This window comes from Anopheles merus, chromosome 2L (genome assembly GCF_017562075.2).
Source record: "Anopheles merus strain MAF chromosome 2L, AmerM5.1, whole genome shotgun sequence".
In the NCBI taxonomy this organism is placed as follows: Eukaryota; Metazoa; Arthropoda; class Insecta; order Diptera; family Culicidae; genus Anopheles; species Anopheles merus.
The window spans coordinates 48,851,564-48,876,846 of record NC_054083.1 but is presented as its reverse complement, the minus strand read 5'-3'; the positions used below and the strand labels follow the sequence as shown (position 1 = coordinate 48,876,846).

The following is a 25,283-nucleotide window of genomic DNA, read 5'->3' as shown; positions in this document are numbered from 1 at the left end:
ACCGCATGTCACCACACACACAACAGCAGCACATTCGCTCCGGCTCATTCAAATGCACACCAATTGACCGTGCTGATGGACGGGCCGTTTTGTGTGGGAGATGTCCATCGTTCGCAGCATCGGCATATATACATATCGGTGATCAATTGATGATTGGTGGTGTCCCTTCGAGCGGTGATTGCATCTCTACCCGCCCACAGTCGAACAAGTGATACATCCCATCCCCCAAAATGGAATGGGCCCCAAATGGGACCACAAAAAAAGTGGAGTTTCGCCAATTAATTGAACCACTCGCTTACTCCCTCTTTCTCACAGTTTGATCGAAAGGTAGGGAGCATCTGTCGTCATACCGGAAGGGCTGCAAAAGCATTGAAATAGAAACTCATTGTCATCTCATGTCGCCCTCAGTGCCTTTCAAAGCGCTTTTTTCTATTTTTATGTTTTTTTTCTACTTGTTCTCTATCTCGTTCCAAAAAAAAAAAACAAAGAGAGACGATGAGTAATCGTTTTCTACACCTATCAATAAAAAAGCCCCCCTCCGGGAGAGAGAGAGATAGAACGCTGGGTGACCCCCGGAACCCCGTCATCAAATGCAATCGGTATATTGTGTGCGCCTATTGTGACGAGCCGTTTTTTTTTGTGCAACGTGTGTGTGTTCCTACTCATTTCAGTCGTCAACGGGCGACGCAATTACGCTTCTATTTCCTGTGCCCAGGGAGTTTAGGGAGCAACAGTCAGTCGGTGCAGGGAATAAAAGGTGATAGCCACCAGCAGTCTTGTCAGCAATGCTTTGCCCGTTTCAATGCTCGCAATTAGCTTCGAGGCTTGATTTTGGAAGCCTTAAAAACAATTTTCTAAACCTACCAAGTGTTTTTTTTATATTAATTTTGTATTTTCACATTACTAAAAAGCTTTTATGTTACCACCATGCGTTCTTGAGGAAACGTTTTTGCGAATCGTAATGTCCTACGAACCAACCGCTCCGTGATGGCTTCCTTCGTACAAGCTAATTAAATCTATGGACAACTTCTCTGAAGCTGCTCCCCGCCGAAACTGACTGGTGGTGCATGCGTGAAGGAGCGTCTAGGCTAGAAAATTGAATCCTTCATCCCGTTCAGCTCCGGGATAAGGTCTAATAAGGGGTTTGGCACACAGACACACACACACACACTGGTGTCAATTTTGGGGCAAACTGGCACTGCACGAGATAAATCAAATTGCATTTTCCGGAGCTCTAAAGGCTGCCTGTGTGTCCTCATGCTGGACAGCATCAACTCCACCCACAGAAACTAATGAAACTTTTTGCTGCTTCACACAATAAGGCACTGCGGCACACGGACGCTAGTGATATTAAAATTATCCTCCACGGTCCGACTCTCACAAGTTGTGTCACAGGATTTATGTGTCGGAGACGACCAAAAAACACAATCAAAGCTCCCGCTTCTTCTCACTACTAGAGCCGCGCTGCCCCTCCCGAAATTGCGTTGTACTCCAAATTAGAAAACAACAAAAGATGACTCTCTATAGGAGCACTAGAAGGAGCGGCTCTGGAGGCTGTGTGCTAGCTGGAGAAGCATTCGTATTCAATATTATATTCAGAGCCCGATGCACCGAGTCTGATAGTGCACGGTACGCACAGAAAACCCATTATTGGATTGGCGTTACTCACCCTGCTTTTCGGGGAGCGAGTGCATCTACGCATACGGTGTGGCGTGCACAGCAGAAAGTAGCGTTGCGTCTCTAAGCTGTGCGAGTTGTTGTGCGAAGGGCAAAACGAGGAATTTCAATTAACACACAGCCACCGACACGACACTGGGGCCGGCGTGGAGGTGTTTGGCCGTTTGGAGCAAATGCAGTTTGCTGCCTTGCCTTGCTCTGTGTCGTCTAACAAGAGACATACGAGACATTGCGAATAATGCGTTCTGCTGCTGCTGCTGCTGCTGCTGCTGCTAAACCGTAAATGTTGCTGAAAAACGCACCAAAACTGAACCCCACAGCAAGGGAAAGTTATGCGTCGCCGCTTCGAAACAGGATCGCACTTGGGAGGGGGCCTGTGAGGGGCCATTATCCTTGCAGCCATTTTGACAAGTGATCATAGATTGGGCTCTCTCGGATATTGAGTAGAATGAGAGTCCGCTTAAGAGAGTGAGGCGGAGTTGTCCATTCCGGGTGCAATTTCGGGATGCAACCAACCTGCATCATCGCGTATCGCTTGGTACCGGTGTAGCAGCTTCAGACACTCGGGGAAGCAACGATTTGTGCCCCTCGGTCTACTGCTCTCTCGGTACGAGGGGAGGATTTTAGATTATAATTATCCTTTTGAACTGAAAATGTATGCCTGCTCCACGCCTCACAGGGTGGATTGCTCGGTTGTTCGAAAACAACCCCACACACGCAGTGCTGTACATTTGTTGCAGAGAAACGGGACAGGGTTTGAGTATGATGAGGTACAGAGCAGAGAAGCACGCTCGTGATTTAAATTATTTATCAAAACAGACGCGGCACCGTCGTTGTTGCTGATTGTGCATTCGTGTGGAGGTTGCATCGTGTGCCGTTCGAGACGCATGATGCACTCTTAAATATTCGATTGCACATTAGGCTTCGCCTAGAGCCAGTACGCCGAGCGGCGCAAATGAGCCTATAATGAACTCTGGCAGCGCTCTTTTCAAGAGTAGCCAAAAACTGGAATGAAATTTCCATGCAATTTCGCATCGGAATGAATAACTTTCAGCCGAAAATATTCCTCCAATATTGAAGCAAAAAGGACGTTCTTTTCATTGGGAAAAAAGGTTTCCAGGCAAAAGCAACTCAAAGCCGCCGGGGCTCGTTGGATGTGATGTTTTACTTACAGTAGCGCTGTTTAATTACGAACTAATAACAGAAAACGCGCTCTCCCACTAACCGATTTTTTGTCGCTTACCTGCAATAAGAAGAGAAAGAAAAAATAAAACAATCAATTAATAAATCGTTCATTGCGGGGGAAAAAAATTGCAGTTCGAATCAAGCACTGGAAGAATGGATCCACTGCAAGTACTCTCGATCGGTAAAGCTCTCTCTCTCACTGTCTCGGCGAATGAAATTAATGAATGAATGAACGCCCCGCGTAATCCGATTGTGGAAAAGCCACCCCGCGCAGAGTGAAAATATGCACACACACAAAAAAACAGAGCTACGCACAGGAGCAACGACCCTAGTTGAAAAAAAAGAAGGTAAAATTACTACGAGACACACCGTCGACAAAAGTTTGGACCGCACTTTGGGAGGGTGTTTGGCGGATGTGAACGAAATTCTTCTGGCGCCGCCAACTTTCCTTTCCCCGTTTGGGTGAATTTGCAAAGGAATCTGCTTCCTTCTTATCCGTTTACCGGCACACCGGCTCGGTGCTAAAGTGTAACAATTCGCTCCTCCAACCAACCGAAAAAAGAAGGAGGCCAAACTTTCTAGACAACCTTTAACGGAAACGGTCTCTCGCTCTCTCTCTCTCTTCGGTACACCTCTCGCGTGCCACAGCGAAGGAAAAACGGGGAAAAGACGTTTATCCCTGGAGCCTTGGGAGCTTTTGGAAGTGTGTGTGTGTGTGTTTTGATTTTCACACGCCTTGCTCGTTAAACGGCTTTGACTGACTGGCTTGGCTGGTGGTGGTGGTGGTGGTGGTATCAAATACTTTGGAGGAGTTTTTCGCCGCCCTCGCGCTGCTTCCTTGCATGTTTAATGGTCTAATCATGCCCGGCGCAAAAGGATCTGCTCGCTTCAAGGAATTAAGAAGGTTTTGAAGTGGTTGGGCGGTGCGAAAAGTGGCTGTGTGAGAAAATGGTTCATTAATGACATTGGCACCATGTTTTAGAATGCATTCGGGGAGTTTTGCGCGCCGTTTCATTCATTTAACATTAATTTGCTAAATCAAAAGCTAGTTGCGTTGTGTGTGTTTTTTTTTTGACTTCTTGCTAAATCTTCCTTCTCACTCTCTCTCTCTCTCTCCCTCGTAAAGCAATAAACAGCTAACTAATGAAGATGAAAAGTCGATGAAAAAAAAAAAAACCCCATTTTATAACCCATTCCCAAGAACGACTAAAAATGCTTCTCGAGACGGAAGACGGAAAAGAAACGCTCACCGCACACCGGTAGCAGGCAACAGCAGCAGCAGCAGCACCAAACGGTTAGCGTAATTAAACAATTAAAGTAAAGGAAGCTTCTAAAGGATCCAACATCGTCAAAACGTCGATTTTATTGCAGCTCGATGGGTCAATGTGGAAGGGGAGAGAGTCGAGAAATAACAATAAAACGCCCAATCATTAGGCGGACGGTGGCGGACAGTTAAAGGAAACGAATCAAGCGAACACACACACACATAAAAATAGAGACAAGACAATAGAGACAGAGCGAGAGAGAGAGAGAAAGAGAAGCAAACCATCTCCAGCCGTCACCTTCTTAGGTAAAGTTTGTTCCACAGTTGTGGGGCCAAAGTGATTAGAAACGGGAGGATAAATTCCAAGAAATCGCGTCCCGTGTGTGATGGGAACAAAAACAAAACAGCACAACTAACTCTATTTGCCCGAACTACACTTTGAGGATGCGTTAAAAGAAAAAAAACTCTCCCATTTACGCAGGAGAAGAAACACATAAACAGTCACACACACTACCGACCGAATGATGGGGCCGTAAGTGGCACTTACGGCGGGGGACCCTTTCTTCCGCATCGCTTCTTGGGTGATAATAAAATTTAATTGTGAAAATAAATTCCTTCACCACACCGACCGACCAGCCCGGGGTCGCACAGCATTCCTAGTATGGGAAGGCAGTGGGAGGTGATATGCTTTAACGTGGGGGAAGTTGCACCATTCTTCTGCCTCAATTTAAGCAAATAGATAAGAGATTGCACAATATACATTACAACTATTTGCATAAATGGTCGGAACATTGCTAATGAAAAACTATGGCGCGGGTGTGTGTGTGTGCAAAAAAGCCAGCTTTTTTCTAATCATTTTCATTTCTCTCTTTCTTTTAAGGTAATAAATTACACACACGTACACACTCTATCATCGCGGAAGATTCTTGCCTCCTTTTCGAGACGGCGGCGCGCATATCGGCCGCGAAGGAATCCATCAAAACGATCGCAACCAACGTCTGGCCTCTCCTTTGCCAGAGCAGTGAGAAGAAGAAGCAGCAGCAGGAATGGACCATTATAAAAGATATTTTCTTATGGCGGGTCATTTTCTCCCCGCTGTCTTGTGCGCGCCGTTCTTCTAACACACACACACACACACACCACACCACCATGGCCATTATGCACGACCCACAGGTAAGTCTTTTCTCAACCACCCCACCACTCCGACCCCGGAAAAGAGGGATGGAGAAGGAGGGCGGAGGAGTAAAATATACTAATAAATTTGGTAATAAATTTTCCTCCGCCGCCGTCTCATATTTAACTTTCCGCTCGGTTCTTCTGCTCACTTGCCCCCTTTCTTTCTTTCGTCCCTGCCGTACACCGGAGATGGCGCGCGCTATTCAACACTTTCCTTTTCATGTGTGTATGTGTGTGTGTGCGTCTGTGGCTGTGTGAGTGAATGGCTTGAAGTAGCATAAATCATTTTGATTAAAGCATATAAATCATAATCCATCCTCTCCATCGCCATGGCTCTTCTTCCTGCCTTCCTGCCTGCTTCATATCACTATATTTGTGTGGCTTGTGTGGTAGGTACCTTCGGCGAAGGTAAAATGACTCTCTTTTACATTACGAAAAAAGGGAAAAATTGTCACTCAAAAATGCTCTTAAAAAAGGGGCTGGGGGGGGATGCGCGTTGGTGGAAATTGCTAGAAACAACCCATGCTGCCGTTGATGGCTTTATGAGGGAACTGGTGAGACGCTAGCATTATCATTAAAACAGTGTAAGAATATACTCACACACACTCTCGCACACACTCTCGCACACATCAATCACAAATACCTTTTCCGTGCTGCAAATACCCCTGTGTTCCTGTCCCCGCGGCGTGTACGGATGGTACGGACCACCACCTTCATCACCACACACTTACACACTATTTGGAGTTTGAAAATATATCAATAAATTCTCACATTTTTCTTCGCTCTTCTACCACCCATCCCACCACCCAACAGCCTCTCTCCACACTGGGGGGTTTGGGGAGGTGCCCGCGCGCCAATCGATTGCCCCGTTTTCTCCCTTTTCTTCTTCCCATTTTTGCTCCCCCCCCCCAAAATGTGATTCGATTAACGATTCTTCTCCGAACGAAAACATTCCGAACGAACTATAAGGGGGGAACAAAAAAAAACTTCATCAGAAACACAATTTTCTTTACTTCTTCTCATCTTCTGCTCTTGTCGTTGTTGTGCACTGTTGTTATCCTTTAATTTTTACTCCTCCTTTTTTGCTTCGCTTCTTCTCTTCGCTTCGCATTGCGCGTTGTTTATTCTTCTTTTTTGTATGTCTTTTCTTTTGCTTCTTCTTCTTCTTCGTTTACGAAATTACTGATTTTCTTATCAAATCCTTTTCGTTTTGGTAACTTTCGTTGTTATGTTTTTCCTTTTTCGCTTTTTTCTCATTTTCGTCACACACGTACACACAAGCACACAGCAATTTATTCCACACAGCCCAGACATTTATTATCGTCACGAAATCGCAAGCGCTTCCTTGCGCCCTCTCCCATTCCCCCTCGTCTGCCCCATTTTGGCCTTATCGCGCATTGTGTGTCCTGGACACGTTCATTTTCTTAGCTGTTTTCTTCCCATTTTCTTTTTTTTTTTGGGAGTTTGTGTTGTTCAGCACTGTGCTTCAATTCATTGAGAATACATTTTCATTTTCTGCCGGGACAGAGAAGTGGGTGGACAATGCTGTTAATGTATGTGTGCGCGCGCATAAGCCATTTTCGGGGCCTGTAACCACACACAACCACACACCACACAACCACAAAAATCGATCGCAATTGTTAAACACATTTAATGGAGTTCTTCTTCTTCTTCTTCTCTGTGTTTGTGTACTTGATTTGCTTTTTCTTCTGTACCATTTTTATCATTTTAAATTTATCTTCATTTCATGTGTTTTTGTTTTCTGTTGCATTTTGCGCTTACACATACTCAAGACCTTGTAGCACAAATCTTCTTTTGGCGATTGCGTTTTTTGGTGGGTTTTGTGGGTTGGACATGGCACGTTTTTTTTTCGATTAAACGACCAACGACCACTCACTTGTAGTACTTGCGATAAACTTCTCCCTTCTTCTTTACTATTCTACGTTTTTGTGCTTTTGTTGTTGTTCTGGGATTTCCCAAATGTTTTCTGATTCCTATTTCTGAACACATCTCTCTTTCGGTCCATTTCTGGGCATCTTGCCAAAAAAACAATCCCCCCAAAGTCCCCTGGCTCGCCGCACCACTGCCAAGCGGCGGGAGAGTTATTATCATTTTTATGTTTTATTTAACATAATTAAATTTTTCGCTATCTCGATCTTCGCTTGCCCCCACCACGCGGGCCCAGAGCCACAAGAAATCGAGCAAGATCTAAATTAATGGCACACGGTGGAAGAAACCAGCTCGAAGGCGACGGCGGCGACAAGAATAAAAGCGACTCACAGTCGACAGTGGACACAGAGACACACAGCAGAGGAGACGACATTTGGAAGAGGAGACGACTTCGGTGAGGGGAAGAGATGATTATGCGTCTTCGAAAAAAAAGGTGAACAAATTCCGCGCACGAAAGCGAAACCGAATTCGTCCGGTTCGAGACACACACACGCACACACAGGCACACGAAAGATTATTCTTCTGTTTTTTTTTGTCGTCTTTTTTCGAAAATTTAATTTAATGATTTTCTTCTGCTCCCGACTGTCTGCCGGGAGTCTTGTGTGTCGTTTTGATTGTCTGCTTCATTTTGGCTCTTCTTAATGTTGCTAGCGATGCATTCTTGCTTTATTCTCTGTTGGTGAGACAGAGATGTACATAGAACGCAGTAGCTGCAGCTTGCAGTTTGAATTGAACCATTGCAATCACAGTACTGACGTGGCGAAGAAACGTGAGCCTTATACGGGCACAAATTATAAGGTAAAGCCCTCCGTCTTGCTGCCGCAAAACACAAGAAACCGTCCGCGAGAGAAGTGGGACAATAACGTTTATTTGTTTCTGCATTTTTACACTTGTTGCCTCCCCCATCTTCGTCATTCCATCGTCCAATGACACTTCACCAGTTCACCGCTTCCTGATTGCGCCGGGATTGCTGTCATTGACGGGGCCGTAGTTAATTGAGTTACTGCTGAATTGATGCAATATGCCAATAATTAGCAGTGCGTGTATGCAACAAGGGACGAGCAGAAGAAGAGTGTTGCTACTGTTTTGCGTGTAACTTAACGGAATTTACATTAATATTTTATTTTAAAAATTGAAAACGATCATAAATTCAACATTCTCGCTACCGCAAACAGAACCATTTCCTGCAAGCGCGCAAGGATGGGGAGTCACGGTCAATTACCCACAGGGGCCCAGGGGCTTCCGTCATTGTGTGCAGCGGTTGGGGCAATTACGGTTTGAGAGCGAAAAAGCGAAGGAAAACTCACACAAAACATCCCCTCTAATTGAGCGCAAAGCAAGCAAACTTGTGAATAATGGGAAAAGTTGTCATTTCTCTGAATTGCGTTACGGCACCGCGCGTTACTCACCCATCTGTGAATCATTTGCCTAGCGCGGCGGTGTGTCTTCTGTGTGTGTGCCCTCCCTTCACGGTATTACCAAAAAAGTGATTTAAAACTTTGGGATTTCTCTCAAAACTGCACCCAAAAAATCGCTGCTTTCCCTAGAGTGACCGAACTGCATTGAGGCGCAACTCTAAATTACGATGCAATACTTTTGCGGTTGCAGCAAGAACACAGCCCTATGGCCTGTAAAAATAAACACACCGAAGAGATTCACTACCACCAACCCCCTACTCTACATGCTCCGATTCGTTGCACCTGAACAAATATTACACAAAACCTGTGTGCCCATCAATCCGTCGCCCCATCCGACCCGAATAACACACACACACACAACACTCACTGGTGGCTAGTTGTTATGATTATAATTATTTTAAGCTCTCTCGCTCACTCTGCTCTGCCTTCCGAAATTTAACGCCCAGACAGCAGCTGCACAATTTTGCAGCACAAAAATGCAAAACCCACACTCTAGTCTGGGGGAAGAAATTGCTGCTTGAAGGCAGTAACGTTGGCTTGCAGGAGCAAAACAAAAAAAAAAAACCCCTCCAAGACAAGCACTGCGAGCTGAAGATGGTAAAATAGAGCAGCGGACGGTGGATGGAGGGCATGTTTTGGTTAGAAAGATTAAAATAGAACACGAAACACAGCAGCACGGCAGCAGCAGGGCACGCAGCAGATTGTGTGCCGCTTTTGGCTGTGGTGCAAAACCCTGGCGCGGAAAGTGTTTGACACGAACACACGGCGAGACAAACCATTCTCTCTCTCTCGCTTAAGTCTGGGAAGCAAAAAAATGGGCAAAAAAACGCAACGTCTTTGAATGGCAAATTTTGTCCTGCAAGAGCGATGGAAATGCAGTCGTTTTGATGATCCAGCACTTGATGTGTGTACAAAAGGGAATGTTCAATAGCCTGTTTGCGATCATTCTATCATCCACACAAACCGGCTTCTTTCCCAACAAACCTGCCAATTAAGCACCAAAGCTGTCACTTGCTGTCACTGCATTAGTAGATATCGTCTCCTAATTCATGCAGTTTTTGACAGCTCGACGCTTGCTGACGACCGGCTGTCAAAAACTGCTCGAACTGCTGCCTAGTTTTACAGCCCAGTTTTACCCAACCATTGGAGTGCTTTTTTTACCTACATCCTCGTGCCTCTTTTGTTTAATGCTCATGAGGGAACATGATTTTGCTCCACTGATTGGTCCCATTGATGTATGTATGTGTGTGTGTTGCCATTCTGCGACTCATTATTGCTTAATAATGAACCACCGCTAATAGGAAGACAAGAGAAAGACGTACTACAATGGCACGGCCAAGAGAGTAATCATCCATCGCTGCTGATGATGATAATAATGATGGAAATGATTACAATACTGCTTCTGATGATGATGATGGTGAGGACGAACACAACAAAAAAGGCTTCATAATCCACCATTGGAAAAATACGGCAACAACAAAAAAAAGGTGGCACGTAACGATGACCGTAATGGAAGAGGAAGACGCTCAAGTCTAAGTAGAAAAGGTAGACGGAATAGCTACAATAACAGCAACAAAAACGAAGCTGAATAAAACCTTAACGAATGACTTTCCCCTTATGTGTACTGTGAAAAGAAAGGGGCAGTGCACATACACACACACACAAGTTGGGGGGGGGGGGGGGGAGTTGCACGTGCAGGACGAGGCAACTACGACCACGGACGACAGTACGATGATAAATGAGCAGATCTCTCGACCGTTGTCTAGCGCACATACACCACCACCACCACCCCTTAGACGGGGGAACCTCCGTACCGCCGGAAAGCATAAAACACGACCCCTTCCAAACCACAACAGCAGTACAGAAAAAAATGCTTCAAAATTCACACATTATTAAAATAACTCCACGCCACGCCAGACTGACTCACCAGCAGAGTGCCGGCGTGAGTGCGCGCGCGTGCCTGTCAGCTGAGCGGGAAAAGCAGCGGGACAGAAAAGAAACCTTTCGCCTTGATAGCAGCAGCAGCAACAGCAGCAGGCTATGCTAAAATCGGGATTTATGAATTTTTAAAACAACAAAACAGCGAGAGAGAGACTCACACAAAAAAGCCACAAAAAGCAACACTCTCGCCATCGCTTGCTTTTTTTTTGCATGTTTTCCACTGTCAGCTCTCAGACAAAATGAGGGAACGAGATGAGAGGTCTCAGTGGGACACACGCAGGGGGAAGCAAATTAAATTAAATTCCACATCCGCGAACAACCGCGACGAAATCGCGAAATGATTGGAATTCATATGCCGCCCACCACCACCATACTCCCCCGGCGCTCCTCGTCCCTTTCCTTGATTAGGCCGTGACCGATCGAAAGTGGCTTAGAAGTTGCTGTTGGGGAGGGGACTGGGAAGAGAATGAACTTTTTATGACACTCTAAAGTGTGTGTGTGTGTGTGTTTGCGTGAGAGTTGCTGCTTTTAAATATTTATGACTTTTACACATTCAGGTTTTGGGGAGCACTACCCCCTTTGGCTGCTTCTTCCTCTCTCTCTCTCTCCTTCCACGACTGTCTTGAGCGGAAGATTTATCTCCGACGCGTCACAAAAGATCGTCCTGCACGATCGATCGCTGACCATCTTCATTAAGGGTATGAGAAACAAAAACACACAGCGCGATCGGTACACGTTGTGCCTAAGACGGACTATCTCTCTCTTCTCGGCCCAGGTCAGAGGGCTTTTGGGACGATCCCCCCGTCCTCCTACTGTGGCAGGTAATAAAACGTCAAACGCAAGCCCACTGGACACTAAATCACCACCGAGTCCACTTTATGCTGCTGCTGCTGCCGGTCTCAAAGCCGATGCCGCTAATTAAGCCATCAAATGGCCGCACCTTCCCATAGGCAGAGTGTTGGGGAAGCCTTCGCATCTGCAGGGAGGGGGGGGGGGGTTGTTTTATGCAACCACAGTTCAAAGGTGATTTCGTGCCGTTGCGTGCAGCGGGTGGGTGATCGTTTGAGAAGACCTCCTGTCTTTGCGAGTGGTATCGCTTCCGTGTGCGCTTCTTTGAGCGAAAAGTTGGAACATTTAGCCGCCCCCGAAAAATTCGCGCCAAAAACCAATCGTCGCGGGTGGCGGCTTCGAGGGATGTCCAAGCATGTGTGTGTGTGTGTGTGTCTGTGAGAATTATTTCCCATCTAAAAATGCACGACTTGTTGGAATTTCTCAAGGATTGGGGCCCGCGTGTAGTTCGCATGTTCGTTGCGCGGGAAGCTGAGCGAACTGCACAACCCTTCCTCCATCGGACAGGAATGTGGGAGCGGCGACGAAACTACAGATAGAGAGAAAACTACACACACGCACACGCGCCTATGGATGTGTAAAAAAAAACGGGCAAAAAAACGCTAACTAACAAAATAACAACGTCTTTGCGCGCGCAGCAATAAGAAAACGGCCATAAACACGCAAAGAACGCGCTAACGTGTACAAGAGGAACGAACCAAACCACGCACCCAGTGGATGGGGAAGAGAAGAGAAGGGGAAGAGCAGGGAGAAGGGGAGAAAAAAATGAGCATCCCCCGCGAGACATGGACCACGGGCGAAAGACGAAAACGGCGAACCCGAAAAGGAAGAGAAGAATAGGTAAATTACAACACAACACAGCACAGGGAGAGAGAGAGAGGGGGGGGGGGGGGGGGGAGAGGGTTGGGAGCCCAAACGGAGGAGGAGGAGGAGGAAAAGGAGCAAAAAAAGCAAAAAAGCACACACACACACACAGTCTTTAAGCAAGAATCCCCCGAAAGAACTACATCAACCCAGGGCTCGAAAACCAGTTTTGCTGCCTCCCTCCCCCTCCAAACCCCCTCCTCCAGCTCAGCCCACCACGCAGCATCCATTCCGGTAAGAAAAATCCTTCTTCTCGCGCATTATTCCGTTCTTGTTTTCATCCGCGTGTTGTTGTTTCTTCCTTCTTTGCCGCCGCCGCCGCCGTTTACTCTTCTCGTTTGCCCATTCTTTGCTGCTTAACTCCTTCGTTTTTATGTTCCTTCTTCTTGGCTCTGTTCTTTAACCCGTTCTTGAGCTTCTTCGCTAAGCGTTTTCTTCTTTCCGTTTTTGTTTTGTTCGTTTATCCCTTCGGTTTGGCTTGTTTGCTGCTGCTGCTGCTGCTGCATTTGCTATCCTTTTTCCCAAGATGCTTTATTGCGTTCGTTATCTTCTTATTGTTTCTTTGCTTCTTTCTTCTCCGTTCTCTCTCTGTCCCTCCCTCAGTACATTTATTTTCCTTCTCTTCTCTTCTTTTGCTTTGCTGCCCTTTTTGTTGTTTTATCGTTTTGTCTACACCGCGGCGCGAGGCAACCGACCGACCGATCTCAGTCGCCGCCAGTCGTTGCATTACAAACACACACAGACGCAGACGCAGACGCAGAGAGTGCATTATTTCCCAGCCACCCGCCGCTTGCGATGCTCTCCAGCAGCTCGATCGGTTCTTGTTGACCACCCGCACATTTTCCCTTTTCGAGCCAGGGCCACCACCATAAAAACCCTTCGCTGGCTCCTCTCGTGGCCGCACCACTACTCCCTCCGTCTAGTGCGCGCGGCGCAAGACAATGTCCTCCATTTTAATCCCACCGCGCGCGTTTGAGCCCCCTTTTCATTCTCCCAGCCCCCGAGTTCCCTCCCTTCGAGTGTTGGGCGAGGAGTTATGGAGGAGAGTTATGAAGGGGCACAGCCAAAGGGACAAGTCGTTTGGCTTTCCAATGACAATAAGTTAGCGGTGCGGGACGTTTTTATCTCCCGCGAGAGATAGAGAGAAAAAAAGCTGATCGTTTCATTCATAATGTGCATGCGCAGCTGCACTTTTACTGCCGAAGGAATCGCTGGCTTTCCGCAGTAAAAGCGTAAAAATATTGCAAATTAAAGCAAAGCATTGTGTGTTTACAAACAAAACGCATAAATCAACGCGGCAAATCGGCAATAATTGTGCGCTGTCTAGTGTAAATTACGATGATCTCGCGTGGTGAAGGAAGCATTGACGATCGTCGTGCCAAATGGGAATATATCGCCGGGCGTCGCTCAAACCCAAATCCCCACCACCACATCACAAGCTGAAATGGTAAATATTTATACCATATCTTGCCGGCTGGTGTTCTGGATCGTTTTCATTTGTTTGCATTTGCCTGTTCGGTCGGTCGGACGCATATCCATATGTTTTCAACGGGGTTTGTTGAGTTTTATGAAGGACCACCAGCTTGAACTTGAGGAAAGCAAACTCAGCCACAGCTAAAATGCTATCTTTGCGAGCATTTTTTTTTTTAGTTGTAGTTTATGACTCTTCTCATTAAGTGTGATTAGAATGTCACCAAATTCCAGGAACCACAACTCATCATTCTTAGCTTCATTCCCAGAAAAACGCAAACACTGAGCACTTCCAGCGCTCAAATCGGGCCCTCCTAATTAACGAAATAGCAACAAGGCAAATAAGAAACAACTCCAACAAACTTTCGTGTCGCCCAGACAAAGCAGGCCGGCAAGGCTTAATGCCAGTGTCCCTGTTTCCAAGGGCGCCCCCCGCCAGCAAGTTTCGTGGCGGAAGCTCATAAAAATGGGGCTTATTTCGAAAAGAATAAAACCACGCAAAAGGAGCACGCGACTTCAACATGCGCACACGAACAGTTTGCACCAATTAATATATATATTTTCGGACGCAGACTTATTAAAATGTATTCCCCATAAGAAACGCAAACGATCACGACCGCTAGAGCAGCTGGTTCAATGTTTCCACAAACGTTTGGCCATGTTTGCCGTGGCTCGTAAAACTGTCCCCAAAAACCACCAGCGCGCGCGCTCGGTCTCGGAACGGATGCTGCTCATTTTGGGTGGGTTTTCGTGCGCTTCCTGTGTGTGCGTTCTTGGCCATTAGGCGACATAAGTATAATGTGTCCACCCCATGAAAAAAAAAAAACATGAGGCTACATAAAACATCCATTAAACGCACAATGGTCAAATTTATGGCCATTCAAATCGCATTGAAATGTGTGTCTCTCTTCCTCCCCAATTGCCAGTGCTTCCTCCCTCCTTCCTCACTGCTAAATATCCACTTTACAAACAAAACACAAAACTTAACCATTAGTTAGGCCCCGGCCTACTAACGCTGGCTTCTGGCTTCTCAAAACACGCTCTGTAATTTCCCTCATTCCGCATTTTGTTTCCATATCAGCTTCCGGTCTTTGACAGTTTTCGGTTGCTCTCTTGCGTTTCTTCTGGCTCCATTCTTGCTCCAATTTTTGTGTTTGTTTCTAGATCGTTCGCGATCTCATACAAACGCACATTGCTGGCTTCCCTCACCCATATCTGTGTTGTTATGTTTATGCTCTTCCTCTCATCCTCCTTCCTGCATCACATATTTCGGAGGAATTAATTAAGGCGGCGTGAAAAGTACGCCCCCGAGCTCCAGAACCATCCGACTCATTATTATCACAGACTGTTGGCTTTGGTTGTCTGCAGTTCTTATTAATTTAGCCACTTCACTTTTGCTTTTATAGGCCACACGATGGTTGTGCCCACCGGACACAACAGTTTTGCTGCTTACCACAGTTTTTGGGCATTAAACTGAGCGACCCAAGGTCTGGTTACAAAACGAAACAATAAACACCATTTGGATTGTAAGTTTTTCCCAATCAGCATGTCTGCTGTATCGTTGTACATTAAAAAAGCCTTGGAACTGTGCCAAGGTACACGGTGTGTGTGTGTGTGTGTGTGTGTGTGTGTGTGTGTGTGTGTGTGTGTGTGTGTGTGTGTGTGTTTCCATGTGCAAACGCTCGCTCCGTGTCCTTGAACCCTTTCGCGTTAGTTTTTGGGCCCGTTTTGCAACGAAGTCGACGACGACGACGACGACTCATAATCGATTGGTTATGGTGAGGGCACAGCACAGAATGTGAAACACAATTCACTAATTAGTGCGGGGGGAGGTGCTGGTTGCGGAAAACGGGTTAAACGTTCGCGGCGATTATCCAATCGAGAGCGAGAAACCGACATTACTTTCAATTTCGCGACCCGGAAATCGTGCTCCGGGTACGAAACGAGCCCGGCGGCAAGCGAAGGTTGGCGGAAAGGAAAGAGCATGGCGCGGTTGGGCAGCAGCAAGCCAACGAGTTCTTCAAGGCCAAAGCGAACGCTGTGGCGCGCGCGCGTACCACAGTGCGCCTCCCCGCCGGTCCGCCGCGGCGTTCCTGCCATCATCATCAAGAGAGCCGGACCTTTCGGACAGAACTTTGTACTTAACAGCAACGAGCTGAAGCGTGAAACAAAGTGACAAAAAGAAGAAAAATAAGAATAAGAAGTTTGCTGAAAACAAATTCGCGTTTCGCGATTTTGCAACTTCTCAGGATGTGTTTGTGTCGTTTCGCTAAAGGGCAGTGAGAACGAGCGTTCGCTGCTCAGCGCCGCCGTCTAGTGAGCCGTGAAGTGCGCCACTCAGTGAGCAACTACGTCGTTCGTGATAAGTGTTTTGGAGTGTGATTTTTTTGTTTTTGCTTTTGAACTTCAGCAACAATCCGATCGCGAGAGTGAGGCTTAGTGAGCCGGAGATGAGAAAGAATTGATACCGAAAATATCATTCCCAACGTAAACACAACACGCACCCGTCCGCCGTGACGACACGATAGAGAGGAACGGTGCCCACTGTTACGCGTGGGAAAGGATGTGCGACGGAACACAACACATTTGAGCGATTGAAGTTGATTGTTTTTGTTTGTTTCGCGGTTGTCGGGGCCTTCCTTTTTCTTTTTTGCGCGCGCGCCCGCGATCGTGCGCCCGCGCTTTGTTGTTATTTTTACACTCACTTTTGCCCCGGGGAGAGAGAGAGAGAGAGCAAAAGAGCGTTCGTCTGTGTGAGTGATTGTGTTGCTGTGTGCGGAGGGGTGAAGGGCGTCGGGTCTTACATCTCACCCGGCTACAACGGCAAGCAGAGCGAGCGATCGCAGGTCGACGACGATGGCTGCCTAGCGCCCGGTGAAGGTCATTTCGATACAACAACCCTTCTGCTCCGTGTGGTGCTTTTGCGGGAGATGCTGGGGGGGGGGGGCTGTGATGTGAGCTCTGTGGTGAGATGCGATTCTGACTGTGTGTGAGGGAGGGTTTTGCACCCACCACCCACCACGTCATCAGCATATCCTCCCTGAGCTGGGGATTAAAATTAAAGGAAACACACAGCCACACACACGCGCGGCGTTAAGTGAGATTTATCTTGGTCAGACTTTGGCGCACAATGCGCGCCGTGTCTCCTTGTGCCGGCGCGGTGAGGGATGCTGGATCGCATGCGCAGAGCTCCCGTAACCACACCACCACCTCCTTGGATTGCCCATTTTGCGTAAAAAAAACAGAACCCGCATGCGCACACACTCTCGCGGATATACGCGTCAGCGGCCATGCCGCCGGCCGAAGCTTATTTTATGCGCCCGCGCGCGCCAGCTTTTGTTTTCATTGCCGAGTACGGAACGGGGTGCAATAAACACAAAACCACAGCACACAAACCGTTGCACTTTTATCGGTTTCCAAGCACAAGCCGTCCCCGTGTGTCTTGTGGGACCGACCACCGGGGAAGAAACTGTGCAAAGGGCATTGCACATACACTGCTCATTTCCACTTGGGTGGATTGTCAACAACACGAGCAAACTCCAGACGGAAGTGTCCGCTCTCTCTCTCTCTCTCTCTTCTTCTCTTCTCTCACTCACTCTCTCTCAAAGGAAAGTGGGATTAGACGAAAGACTTAGCATACTCCGCCTATCCACACACACACACTTGTAGCAATATTTGCTCGAGAAGAAAGCGCTCGCTTGCTGCCGCGATAAGCGAAATGTGGGCCTCAGAATTTAGCACATGCCTCTTCTTTCGGTGTCGCTGGCGGAAGGGAGGAGGAAGGGTGTTGGGTATGCTGATATGCTTCTTCCGCTCTGGATAGTACAACGGACACACTTTCGTATTAAAAAAAAACCTAAAAAAACGTGTGCCGCCTTTGGTGGCAGCATATATTAAACAAGAAAGGCGTCGACGGAACGCTCGTCTCACCTCCTGCACCACGCGGCCTGCCCTCATAAGCATTGGCGTTATCATTACGGAAACAAACGCGTTCCAAGCGCGGCCAAAGAGCAAACACACACACACACACACACAGCACGCATATCTGATAAATGAGGTGAAGGTTAGAGTCTTTTTGTGTGTTCTGGTTTTTTTTTGGTTCAACTCTGAAAATTAAATACAGAATTGTAGTGTGCAACGCCTTTTTTGTTGAAGGTATAATAATTTACAACTCATGTGTAAAGTGTGAGTTTATGATAACATTGTTTGTGTTTTTTTTTTTTTGTTGGTCGTTTGTTTAATAATAATAAATCCCATTGAAGCGAGGTTTGTTTTTGCAATTATCAATCACCATTCACAGCTGCTTCAAACAACTGTCTTCGTTGTCGTTTTTCTTGTAAAAAGAAGAAGACGATCGTCGAAGCGTTATTTGCACAATTGATTCAATAAAAAAACAGTCCTTCAACTGCAGCTGTGGGTAATTATTGTACCTTCTTGGCCAGAGACGGCAGTTTGTTTTAGACACATTTTGCCATTTTGCTAAACACACACACCAAAAAAAAAAAAAGCACAATGTTGCAATTTTGTTTTCACATTAATCATTGTGCCTCTGTCAATAATTTCGTTGCGCTCAATTATTTATTATTGCACAATAATTCACATTTTATATTTCGCATCGTTATTGCATCCGCCGGGCGGATTGCGAAAGCCGCTAATCACAAAACGCAACATGCACATCGTGTCTCCGCGTCCACCACACACACACACACACACACGGTTTGACGTCTCGCGCAAATGAGTTTAACGAGTTCGTAGCGAGGTGAGAAAAATCACTCCCAGTCGTGAAGATGGGGGGGGAGGGTTATATTTTGCTACAGCGCAAGAAACAAACGCCAACAAGGAGAAAAGTGTGCGCAAAAGGAGTGGGGAGCTGTATGTGTGTGTGTGTGCGCGTGACGAAATAATAATAGGGCTCCCCCCGCCGGTTTGGAGCAGGCGCGAAGATGGTAATGGTTGCTCTGCAACAATGTTGTGTGCTGCCTAATGCCATCACTTTATGCACTGGCAAGCATAACCAACAGAAGGAGATGATTCTGTCAACCCCGATAGTTCACGCGGCCGCCTCGAGCGCCGGATACACTGTGGTGTGCAAAAAAAGAGGTGGCGGAAAGTTCACATTTTTTAAACTTAATGAACGTCGTGTGTATTTACAGGCACAAAAATTAGTTCCTTCTCGTTGTTAGTTTGGTGCGGGTTGTGGTTTTGCCCCGTTTCCAACGTGCCCATTCTGTACCATCATCATCATCATCATCATCATCGTCATCGTCGTCATTCCACGGCCGGACGGTTCCGCACGGTCGCGGGTCTGTCACTGTCAATGACCACGGCGAAGGTTAAGCGGAAGATGACGATGTAAAGCGGGCGAATAAAATGGCGAAAAAGTGTGGCCGACTGCCGACTGTGGGAGGATGGACGCAGGGGGGGGGGAATGAATATTATGCTACAGCAGCAGAGGGGCTGTGAGCCGTTTGCGCGCCAAAAGGGCGATATGGAAAGCATGCAAAGTGACAAAGAAAAGAGAGAGAGAGAGAGAGAGAGAGAGAGAGAGAGAGAGAGAGAGAGAGAGAGAGAATGAGAGAGAACATTATAAAGGCAACCCGCGGAACAATTCGGTCCTTTTAGTATGCGTTCTCGCATCGGGCGGGTGTGAAAGGTCATCTGCCCCGGAAGGTACCACCACCACCACCATCACAACCGTGCGCGCGATTCGACACACTTTGTAAAACAAAAAACTTGCCACTCCACACACACACACACACACACATACACACACGGAACCATCGTCATATAGGGCACAATGGCGGAGTGGCGCAAAGGTCAAAGGTTAGAGCTCAGGGTGGGTTTGGTTGGTGGCGGCCGATCGTTTGCGATCGCGCTTAAAAAGGGGGAAAGAACCGTGTCCACTGGATTAACCCTTGCATGCCGATTAATGAATTCTCTTCCCGTGCACAGCTCAGAAGATCGCCCGATCCTGTTCTATAAATAAAGCCCGGGATGGTTTCGCTTTTCCGGAGAAATCCAATTTAACACACCACCTCCTCCACCTCCTGGCAGCGAAACAGCATCAAAGAAGTTCATCATGCCGGTGAAGATGGAATTATGCTAATTTCGGTGGGTGGAAGCAATCCAACGCATCCTTCTCCTCATCCTTCTGTTGGCTGGAAAATCTCGATTACAGGCTGCTTTCTTGCGAAATAAGCAGCCAGAGACAGAGAGAGAGAGAGAGAGAGAGAGACATCCATCATTGGAGATTCTCTTTTGCAGGGTGGCGCAAAACTCCTCAACTCAACCGTGGCCTTCTCGCCACAGCCGTGCTCCTCGTTTTTGGGTTCGCCAGTCTCTAATCCTGGTTCACCTCGACGGCGTGATGGATTTGATGCAATTTCCAAAATTTATTGCAATGTTTTAACCATGTCACAAGCGTGCGTTTCGCCGTTCGGATGGGCCGGAGGATGGGGCGCTTGGTGGATTCAGGACACGTCACACTTCGCCTTCACCGTTTGTTGCGCCCTCTGCTTCCTCGTTGTGATTTTGAGTTTTAGATTAGCTACGAACGCTCCTGTACGATCGCAATTTATTGCACTGAAGCGAAACTACCCGCACACAAACCCATAAACAATAGGTGCAGCACTATAAATTCTCTCCTTCCATCGGCTGGGAAGGGCTATAGTGGCTATGTGGACGGGGGGGATTTTCAATTAAAATCTCACCTCAACCTCCACCCACACGAAGGGAATTCTCTTTGTATTCTCTTTTTTTTCCTTTTTTTTAACCTTATGTTGCGCAAATTTTAGATGCTTTCACGACAATCTGCCTTTTCCGGGAGGTGCAAAAACAGGTGCAGAATGTCCTCCCTTTGCCGCAACACAACGCAAAAATGTTTTATCAGCAATAGAGCCATAACGAACAGTAAGACGAAATGACGAACAAGAAGAAACAAGCACACACACACACGGAAAGGAAGCAAATGTGAAGGAGAGTGTGAGGTAAATTGCTTTCGGGTTTTCCCTGCAGGAAGAAAATAGTACTCCCACGGCCCTACACTACACACCACCACCCCAAGGCAGTTTGCTGTATGTGTGCTTCCCCCTGCACGTACCGTGTACACGACCTCTCCCCTCGCTCAAGCGAATGGTGGCAGATTTTCCACCCTCAATTTTTCCCAACAAATTCAGCAAACGGCGAAGGGAGCGGGAGATGGTGGTGTAGAATCGAGGACAGGTTCCTTTGCTTCGCCAAGTCCGAGTAAACGCGAGACTCTGGCGTGTGTGTGTGTGTGTGTGTACGTGTGGTTCGATAAATCGATATTTTTCCTTGCCAGGCCATACGGCGAAGGCAACTACCAACACAGCCGTGCAGAAGGCGAAGAAAACTATACATTTCCCGTTCGCCAGTGCCGAATTTAAGAAGAAATTCAAGGTTTTTTTTTTGTAGCAATACTGGTAGTTTGCTTAGGAAAATTTTAAAGTTTAAAAGAATTATGAATCCTTGCCATTTGAGCTACGGAAAGTCATCTAGTGAGTCATCTCATCGTCTGCTCAGTGCTCTCTTGAGCTATCATTTCACCTCAAGTGCCCCTGAAGGCTTACACTCTACACCTTCTAGCTGCGTGCATGATGACGAAGATCTTTGCCGAAGATCTGCCTTCCATAAAATCCTTATCTTCCAGCCAGTCCCAAAAGCAAACATGATTGCAAAAAAAAAAGGTGACTGCGATTTGCAGAGCTATTTCTAGGCACTTGGCAGCTCACTTTTACAGCACCAATCAGTCGTTCACATAATAAACACAATTATAGGCATCAAAGCAAAGAAAGGACTGCATTCGAGCCCTGAAGATGATAAGATCACACACACACACACACACCCCAGACGTCCAAGTCCCGTCCTAAGCAAAGAGATACACAGCCATTTCCTTCCTTTTGAGCTGGAGTTGGGTAGAGTTTACAAACGATAAACAAACGATTGTGAACGTTGCTCAAACCTAGGCTATTGCTCTTCTTTTATCGTCTGTGTTTGCTGGTTTGCTTGCCCGCACTGGCATGATTATCCCCTGCATCGGGACTCGATCTCGTTGTGAGGTTGGGAAGCAAGGAGGCCTCCTCAAGATAACGCCGCAAGCGAGAAACTCCCTCCCGCTGAGAGTGCGTGATGTCACCGAGCACCCTCAATAGGTTCGCAGTACCCATCATCAGAGTCTCGGGGCCTTTCGGTAGATGACACTCAATTGCATTAGATTTCGGATACTGGTAACCGCTTTTCTTTTTTTCTTAGGATCTTCTCTAGTATAATCACCTTTTAAAGCAGTGCTTGCTCTGGAATGTTTGCTGCACGCGGTGAACTCCTGCAATGCAAGAGTCGTCTCGAACCACTTTGATGCTTCTTTTCTCCGCTTGATGCTGTCACCGATTCACAACACGCACTGGAGCCGGGGGCGTTTGTCTTCGTTCATTCGTTCCAAACTTCCAAACGCACAGAACGAACACCAATTGGCGGCAGATGCTTTCACACCAACAATTTTTTGGCGCATACAGCCTTAGGAACTTCTGCACCTTGCTGGGAGGACGAGGAGGACGAACCGAAGCACTTGAAGCGGGCCAATGGGGACGGCACTATAGGCACCTCTTCTCCACCGACCAAGCACCAAACACGCGAAGGAAGGTTTTAACCTAGCCACAATCACCCACAACAATCAACACATGCACAAACACACACACACACACTTTCACGCTAAAGCAGCATCACACAAGATCACAAGGATGATGGAAAAGCCCCTTTCTTTCTCTCCCCTGGACAACTGGACACGGTAATCACAATCGGGAATCGAGAAAAAACGGAGAAATTTGATCGCTCGATCAAAACTCACTTTCACTCACACGATCGGACGATCTGGCTCCAACTCCGGACGATCTGAGCTCCTCCCACGAACAGCCTCTCTGCTGGCGGACGATCTTCAGCTCAAGAAGAAGTTTTCGCTGGACAGTGTTTTCCACACACACACACGCACACGTGGTTGGATCTTGTCTTCTGCTCGGTGTCAAAGAAGCACGTGTTTTTGTCACTTTTCACTTTTGTCACCAACGAACACTTTGATGAACGATTGAATGGGCAGCAAGAGGGGATGCCTGACGTGACACACCACAAGCACTGGGACTTTTTTGATTCCAACTGATTTCTATATTTCCAAATTCGCTTTCAATGCACCCTGCACTTTGAACCTTTTTTTTTTTTTTGCTGATAAAATGCACAGACACAGACACAGAGTGTGAGGATCGCACAGGATCGTTGATTGATTTTCCTTTTCTTTTTGCGCGCGCACACACGCTCTTCCGAATGATGACGATACTGGCTGATTACTAATTATGCTTTACTTGCGTTTGAGCGCGTCTTGTTTTGCTTTTTGTGCGGCTGGACCACAAAAAAAACACACACACACACCAAGTACACAGCTCCTCCAGAACCAAACAACCAAAAAAACACACACGCACCCTTTTACGCGTACACGGTTGGTTTCGTCCCACGGTCTCTTGTAGAAAACGCGAAACACGCTCCTTTGCTCTCCTTGGCTAGTCGCTTGTGTCTCTCCAGGTAAGTGTGTGTTGCCTGCGCGCGGGCCAACGGCGTCTGTTGTGTGTGAGCACTCGCGTTGCAAGGCGAACCCCCAGCGGAAAAGCGCCAACTTGGTTCCAAGAATCTTCAACAAATGATTCGCGGGAAGGCGCTGGCGTTCACAAAAACCCCCCGAATATCTTCCTTTGCCCGAACGCGAAATACCACACGACCACGACCACGACGACGACGACGACGGCGATCGGTGTGTGATAACATTTTTTTTACCCACACGCACACACACAACGAGTGGCCGTATGCGGCACCGTAAGCGGGAGCGGGATGGCGACGTTCAAAACACGCACACAGCCGCACAAACCCTGCCCCCTTGCTCGTTGCTTAGTTGTGTGTAGGAAAAGGGGCAAAGCGTGTCCGCGGACGGCGGCGGGTTGGTGGGTGTACAAACGCACCACAAACACACAATGGCACTCACCGGCAGCCGTGAGTGCTGGTAGCGCGGGCGCGCACACACACACACACACACACCTTCCCACACAGAGCGGCTTCTAAACGCGTTTTTCTTCAAACAATCACCCCGGCTGAAACCGAGCGAGAGCGAGTGAGAGCGCCAAAGAGCGAGCAAGCGAAACCGAGCGCTCACTCACACAGCCACAGCGCCAGCGCGAGAGAACGAGACGGTCGCCTAAGAAAAGAGGGTGCTGTTCGCTTGCTCTGCCGCCGTCTTGCGCGCCGACGGATGAGAAGAAGCTGGTGATGTAAACATTACGGCTCCGGGAGAGAGGGAGCACGAATGAGCCACTTCCTTTCCGATCGTTTCTATGTGTGTGTGTGGTTCGCGCGAGATTGCTCGCTCTCTCTCTGTCTCTCTCGGTGTGTGTGTTTTATATACTGCGTGGTTGCGATTGGGAAGGAAAGAGAGCATCGCTTTGCTCTTAAAATGTGCTCCGCTTGTGCTGCTGTGTGCTACACGCACGCACGCACACACACAGCCAGCGGTCGCGCGCGTGTTTGTGGCGATGCACCGAAGTCACACGCCGGTGTGTTAGAGAATGGCTTGCGTTTTTTTTTTTTTTGCGTAAGAAAGATGCAATTTTTGTGTTAGAATTTTCATTTTAAAATGTGCAACACTTTGGGAACTTTCTGAAGCAGAAGCTGGGAATCAAAACAAGCCTCACAAATTGACAATTATGACAGCAGCGAACTGTGTCACGCCGAATTGCGCTGAATGGCGGTTGCAAAGACGGTTCAGTTTAAAAATGAAAACAAAGCTTTTGTGTTGCACAAAAAAAAAAACACGATCCCGATTGGGAGATTATTGCACAAACATTCGACCAAATTCCCTCACATGTACAAACAAATGTGGTGAAGCTGCAGGCCGCCGCCGTCGTCGTCGTCGTTGCTTCGAAATCTTCGTGTCTCGCGCGTTGCTCTTGGTTGGTAATGGTGTTTTAGCTGTTTGTTTTGAGTGCTTCCCTGTCTCTTCCCCCCGCTGCTCGCTTGGCTCAAATGTTATTCTAATACGTCCATCACACGACTCGTGCTCCCCTACAAAGCGCCCTCCTCTCCACTGGTACACAATCCGCCACCAACACAGCCTCACAGCAGGTGCACTCGTCGCATTGTTCGTCATCTAGAACAGACGTTTTTTCTTCTACGAAACCAGCTCATGTGTGTGTGTGTGTGTGTGTGTGTGTGTGTGTGTGTGTGTGTGTGTGTGTGTGTGTGTGTGTGTGTGGGTCTACGAAATGACTTGCTTGGGGTGTAGCAGCAGAAGGAGACGGTGGCAAGACGGGAGGTCAACATAAATTGAAAACATCCCCTGCATGCGTCCCTTGCCATCCCTTTCCCTTCTATTTAATTCCCCCGCTCCTCCACTCCAGCCCTCGCCACAACCAACAATTCACTATAATAATTGCTTTCCA

The 25,283-nt window shown here is 47.5% G+C and overlaps 1 protein-coding gene across 5 annotated transcripts in view; it reads right to left on the bottom strand.

Annotated features, from left to right (window-relative positions):
- LOC121592909 (DNA N6-methyl adenine demethylase-like) overlaps nt 1-25,283 on the bottom strand; it is a 164,745-nt gene that overhangs the window by 31,534 nt on the left and 107,928 nt on the right. For 3 of the 5 annotated variants that reach the window (XM_041914812.1, XM_041914813.1, XM_041914816.1), the window contains one exon: nt 2,903-2,920. The exons of the other annotated variants lie outside the window; for them this stretch is intronic. In XM_041914812.1, the coding sequence (XP_041770746.1) occupies nt 2,903-2,920 (18 nt within the window). The remainder of the gene's footprint in view (nt 1-2,902; nt 2,921-25,283) is intronic. 5 annotated transcript variants of the gene reach the window in all.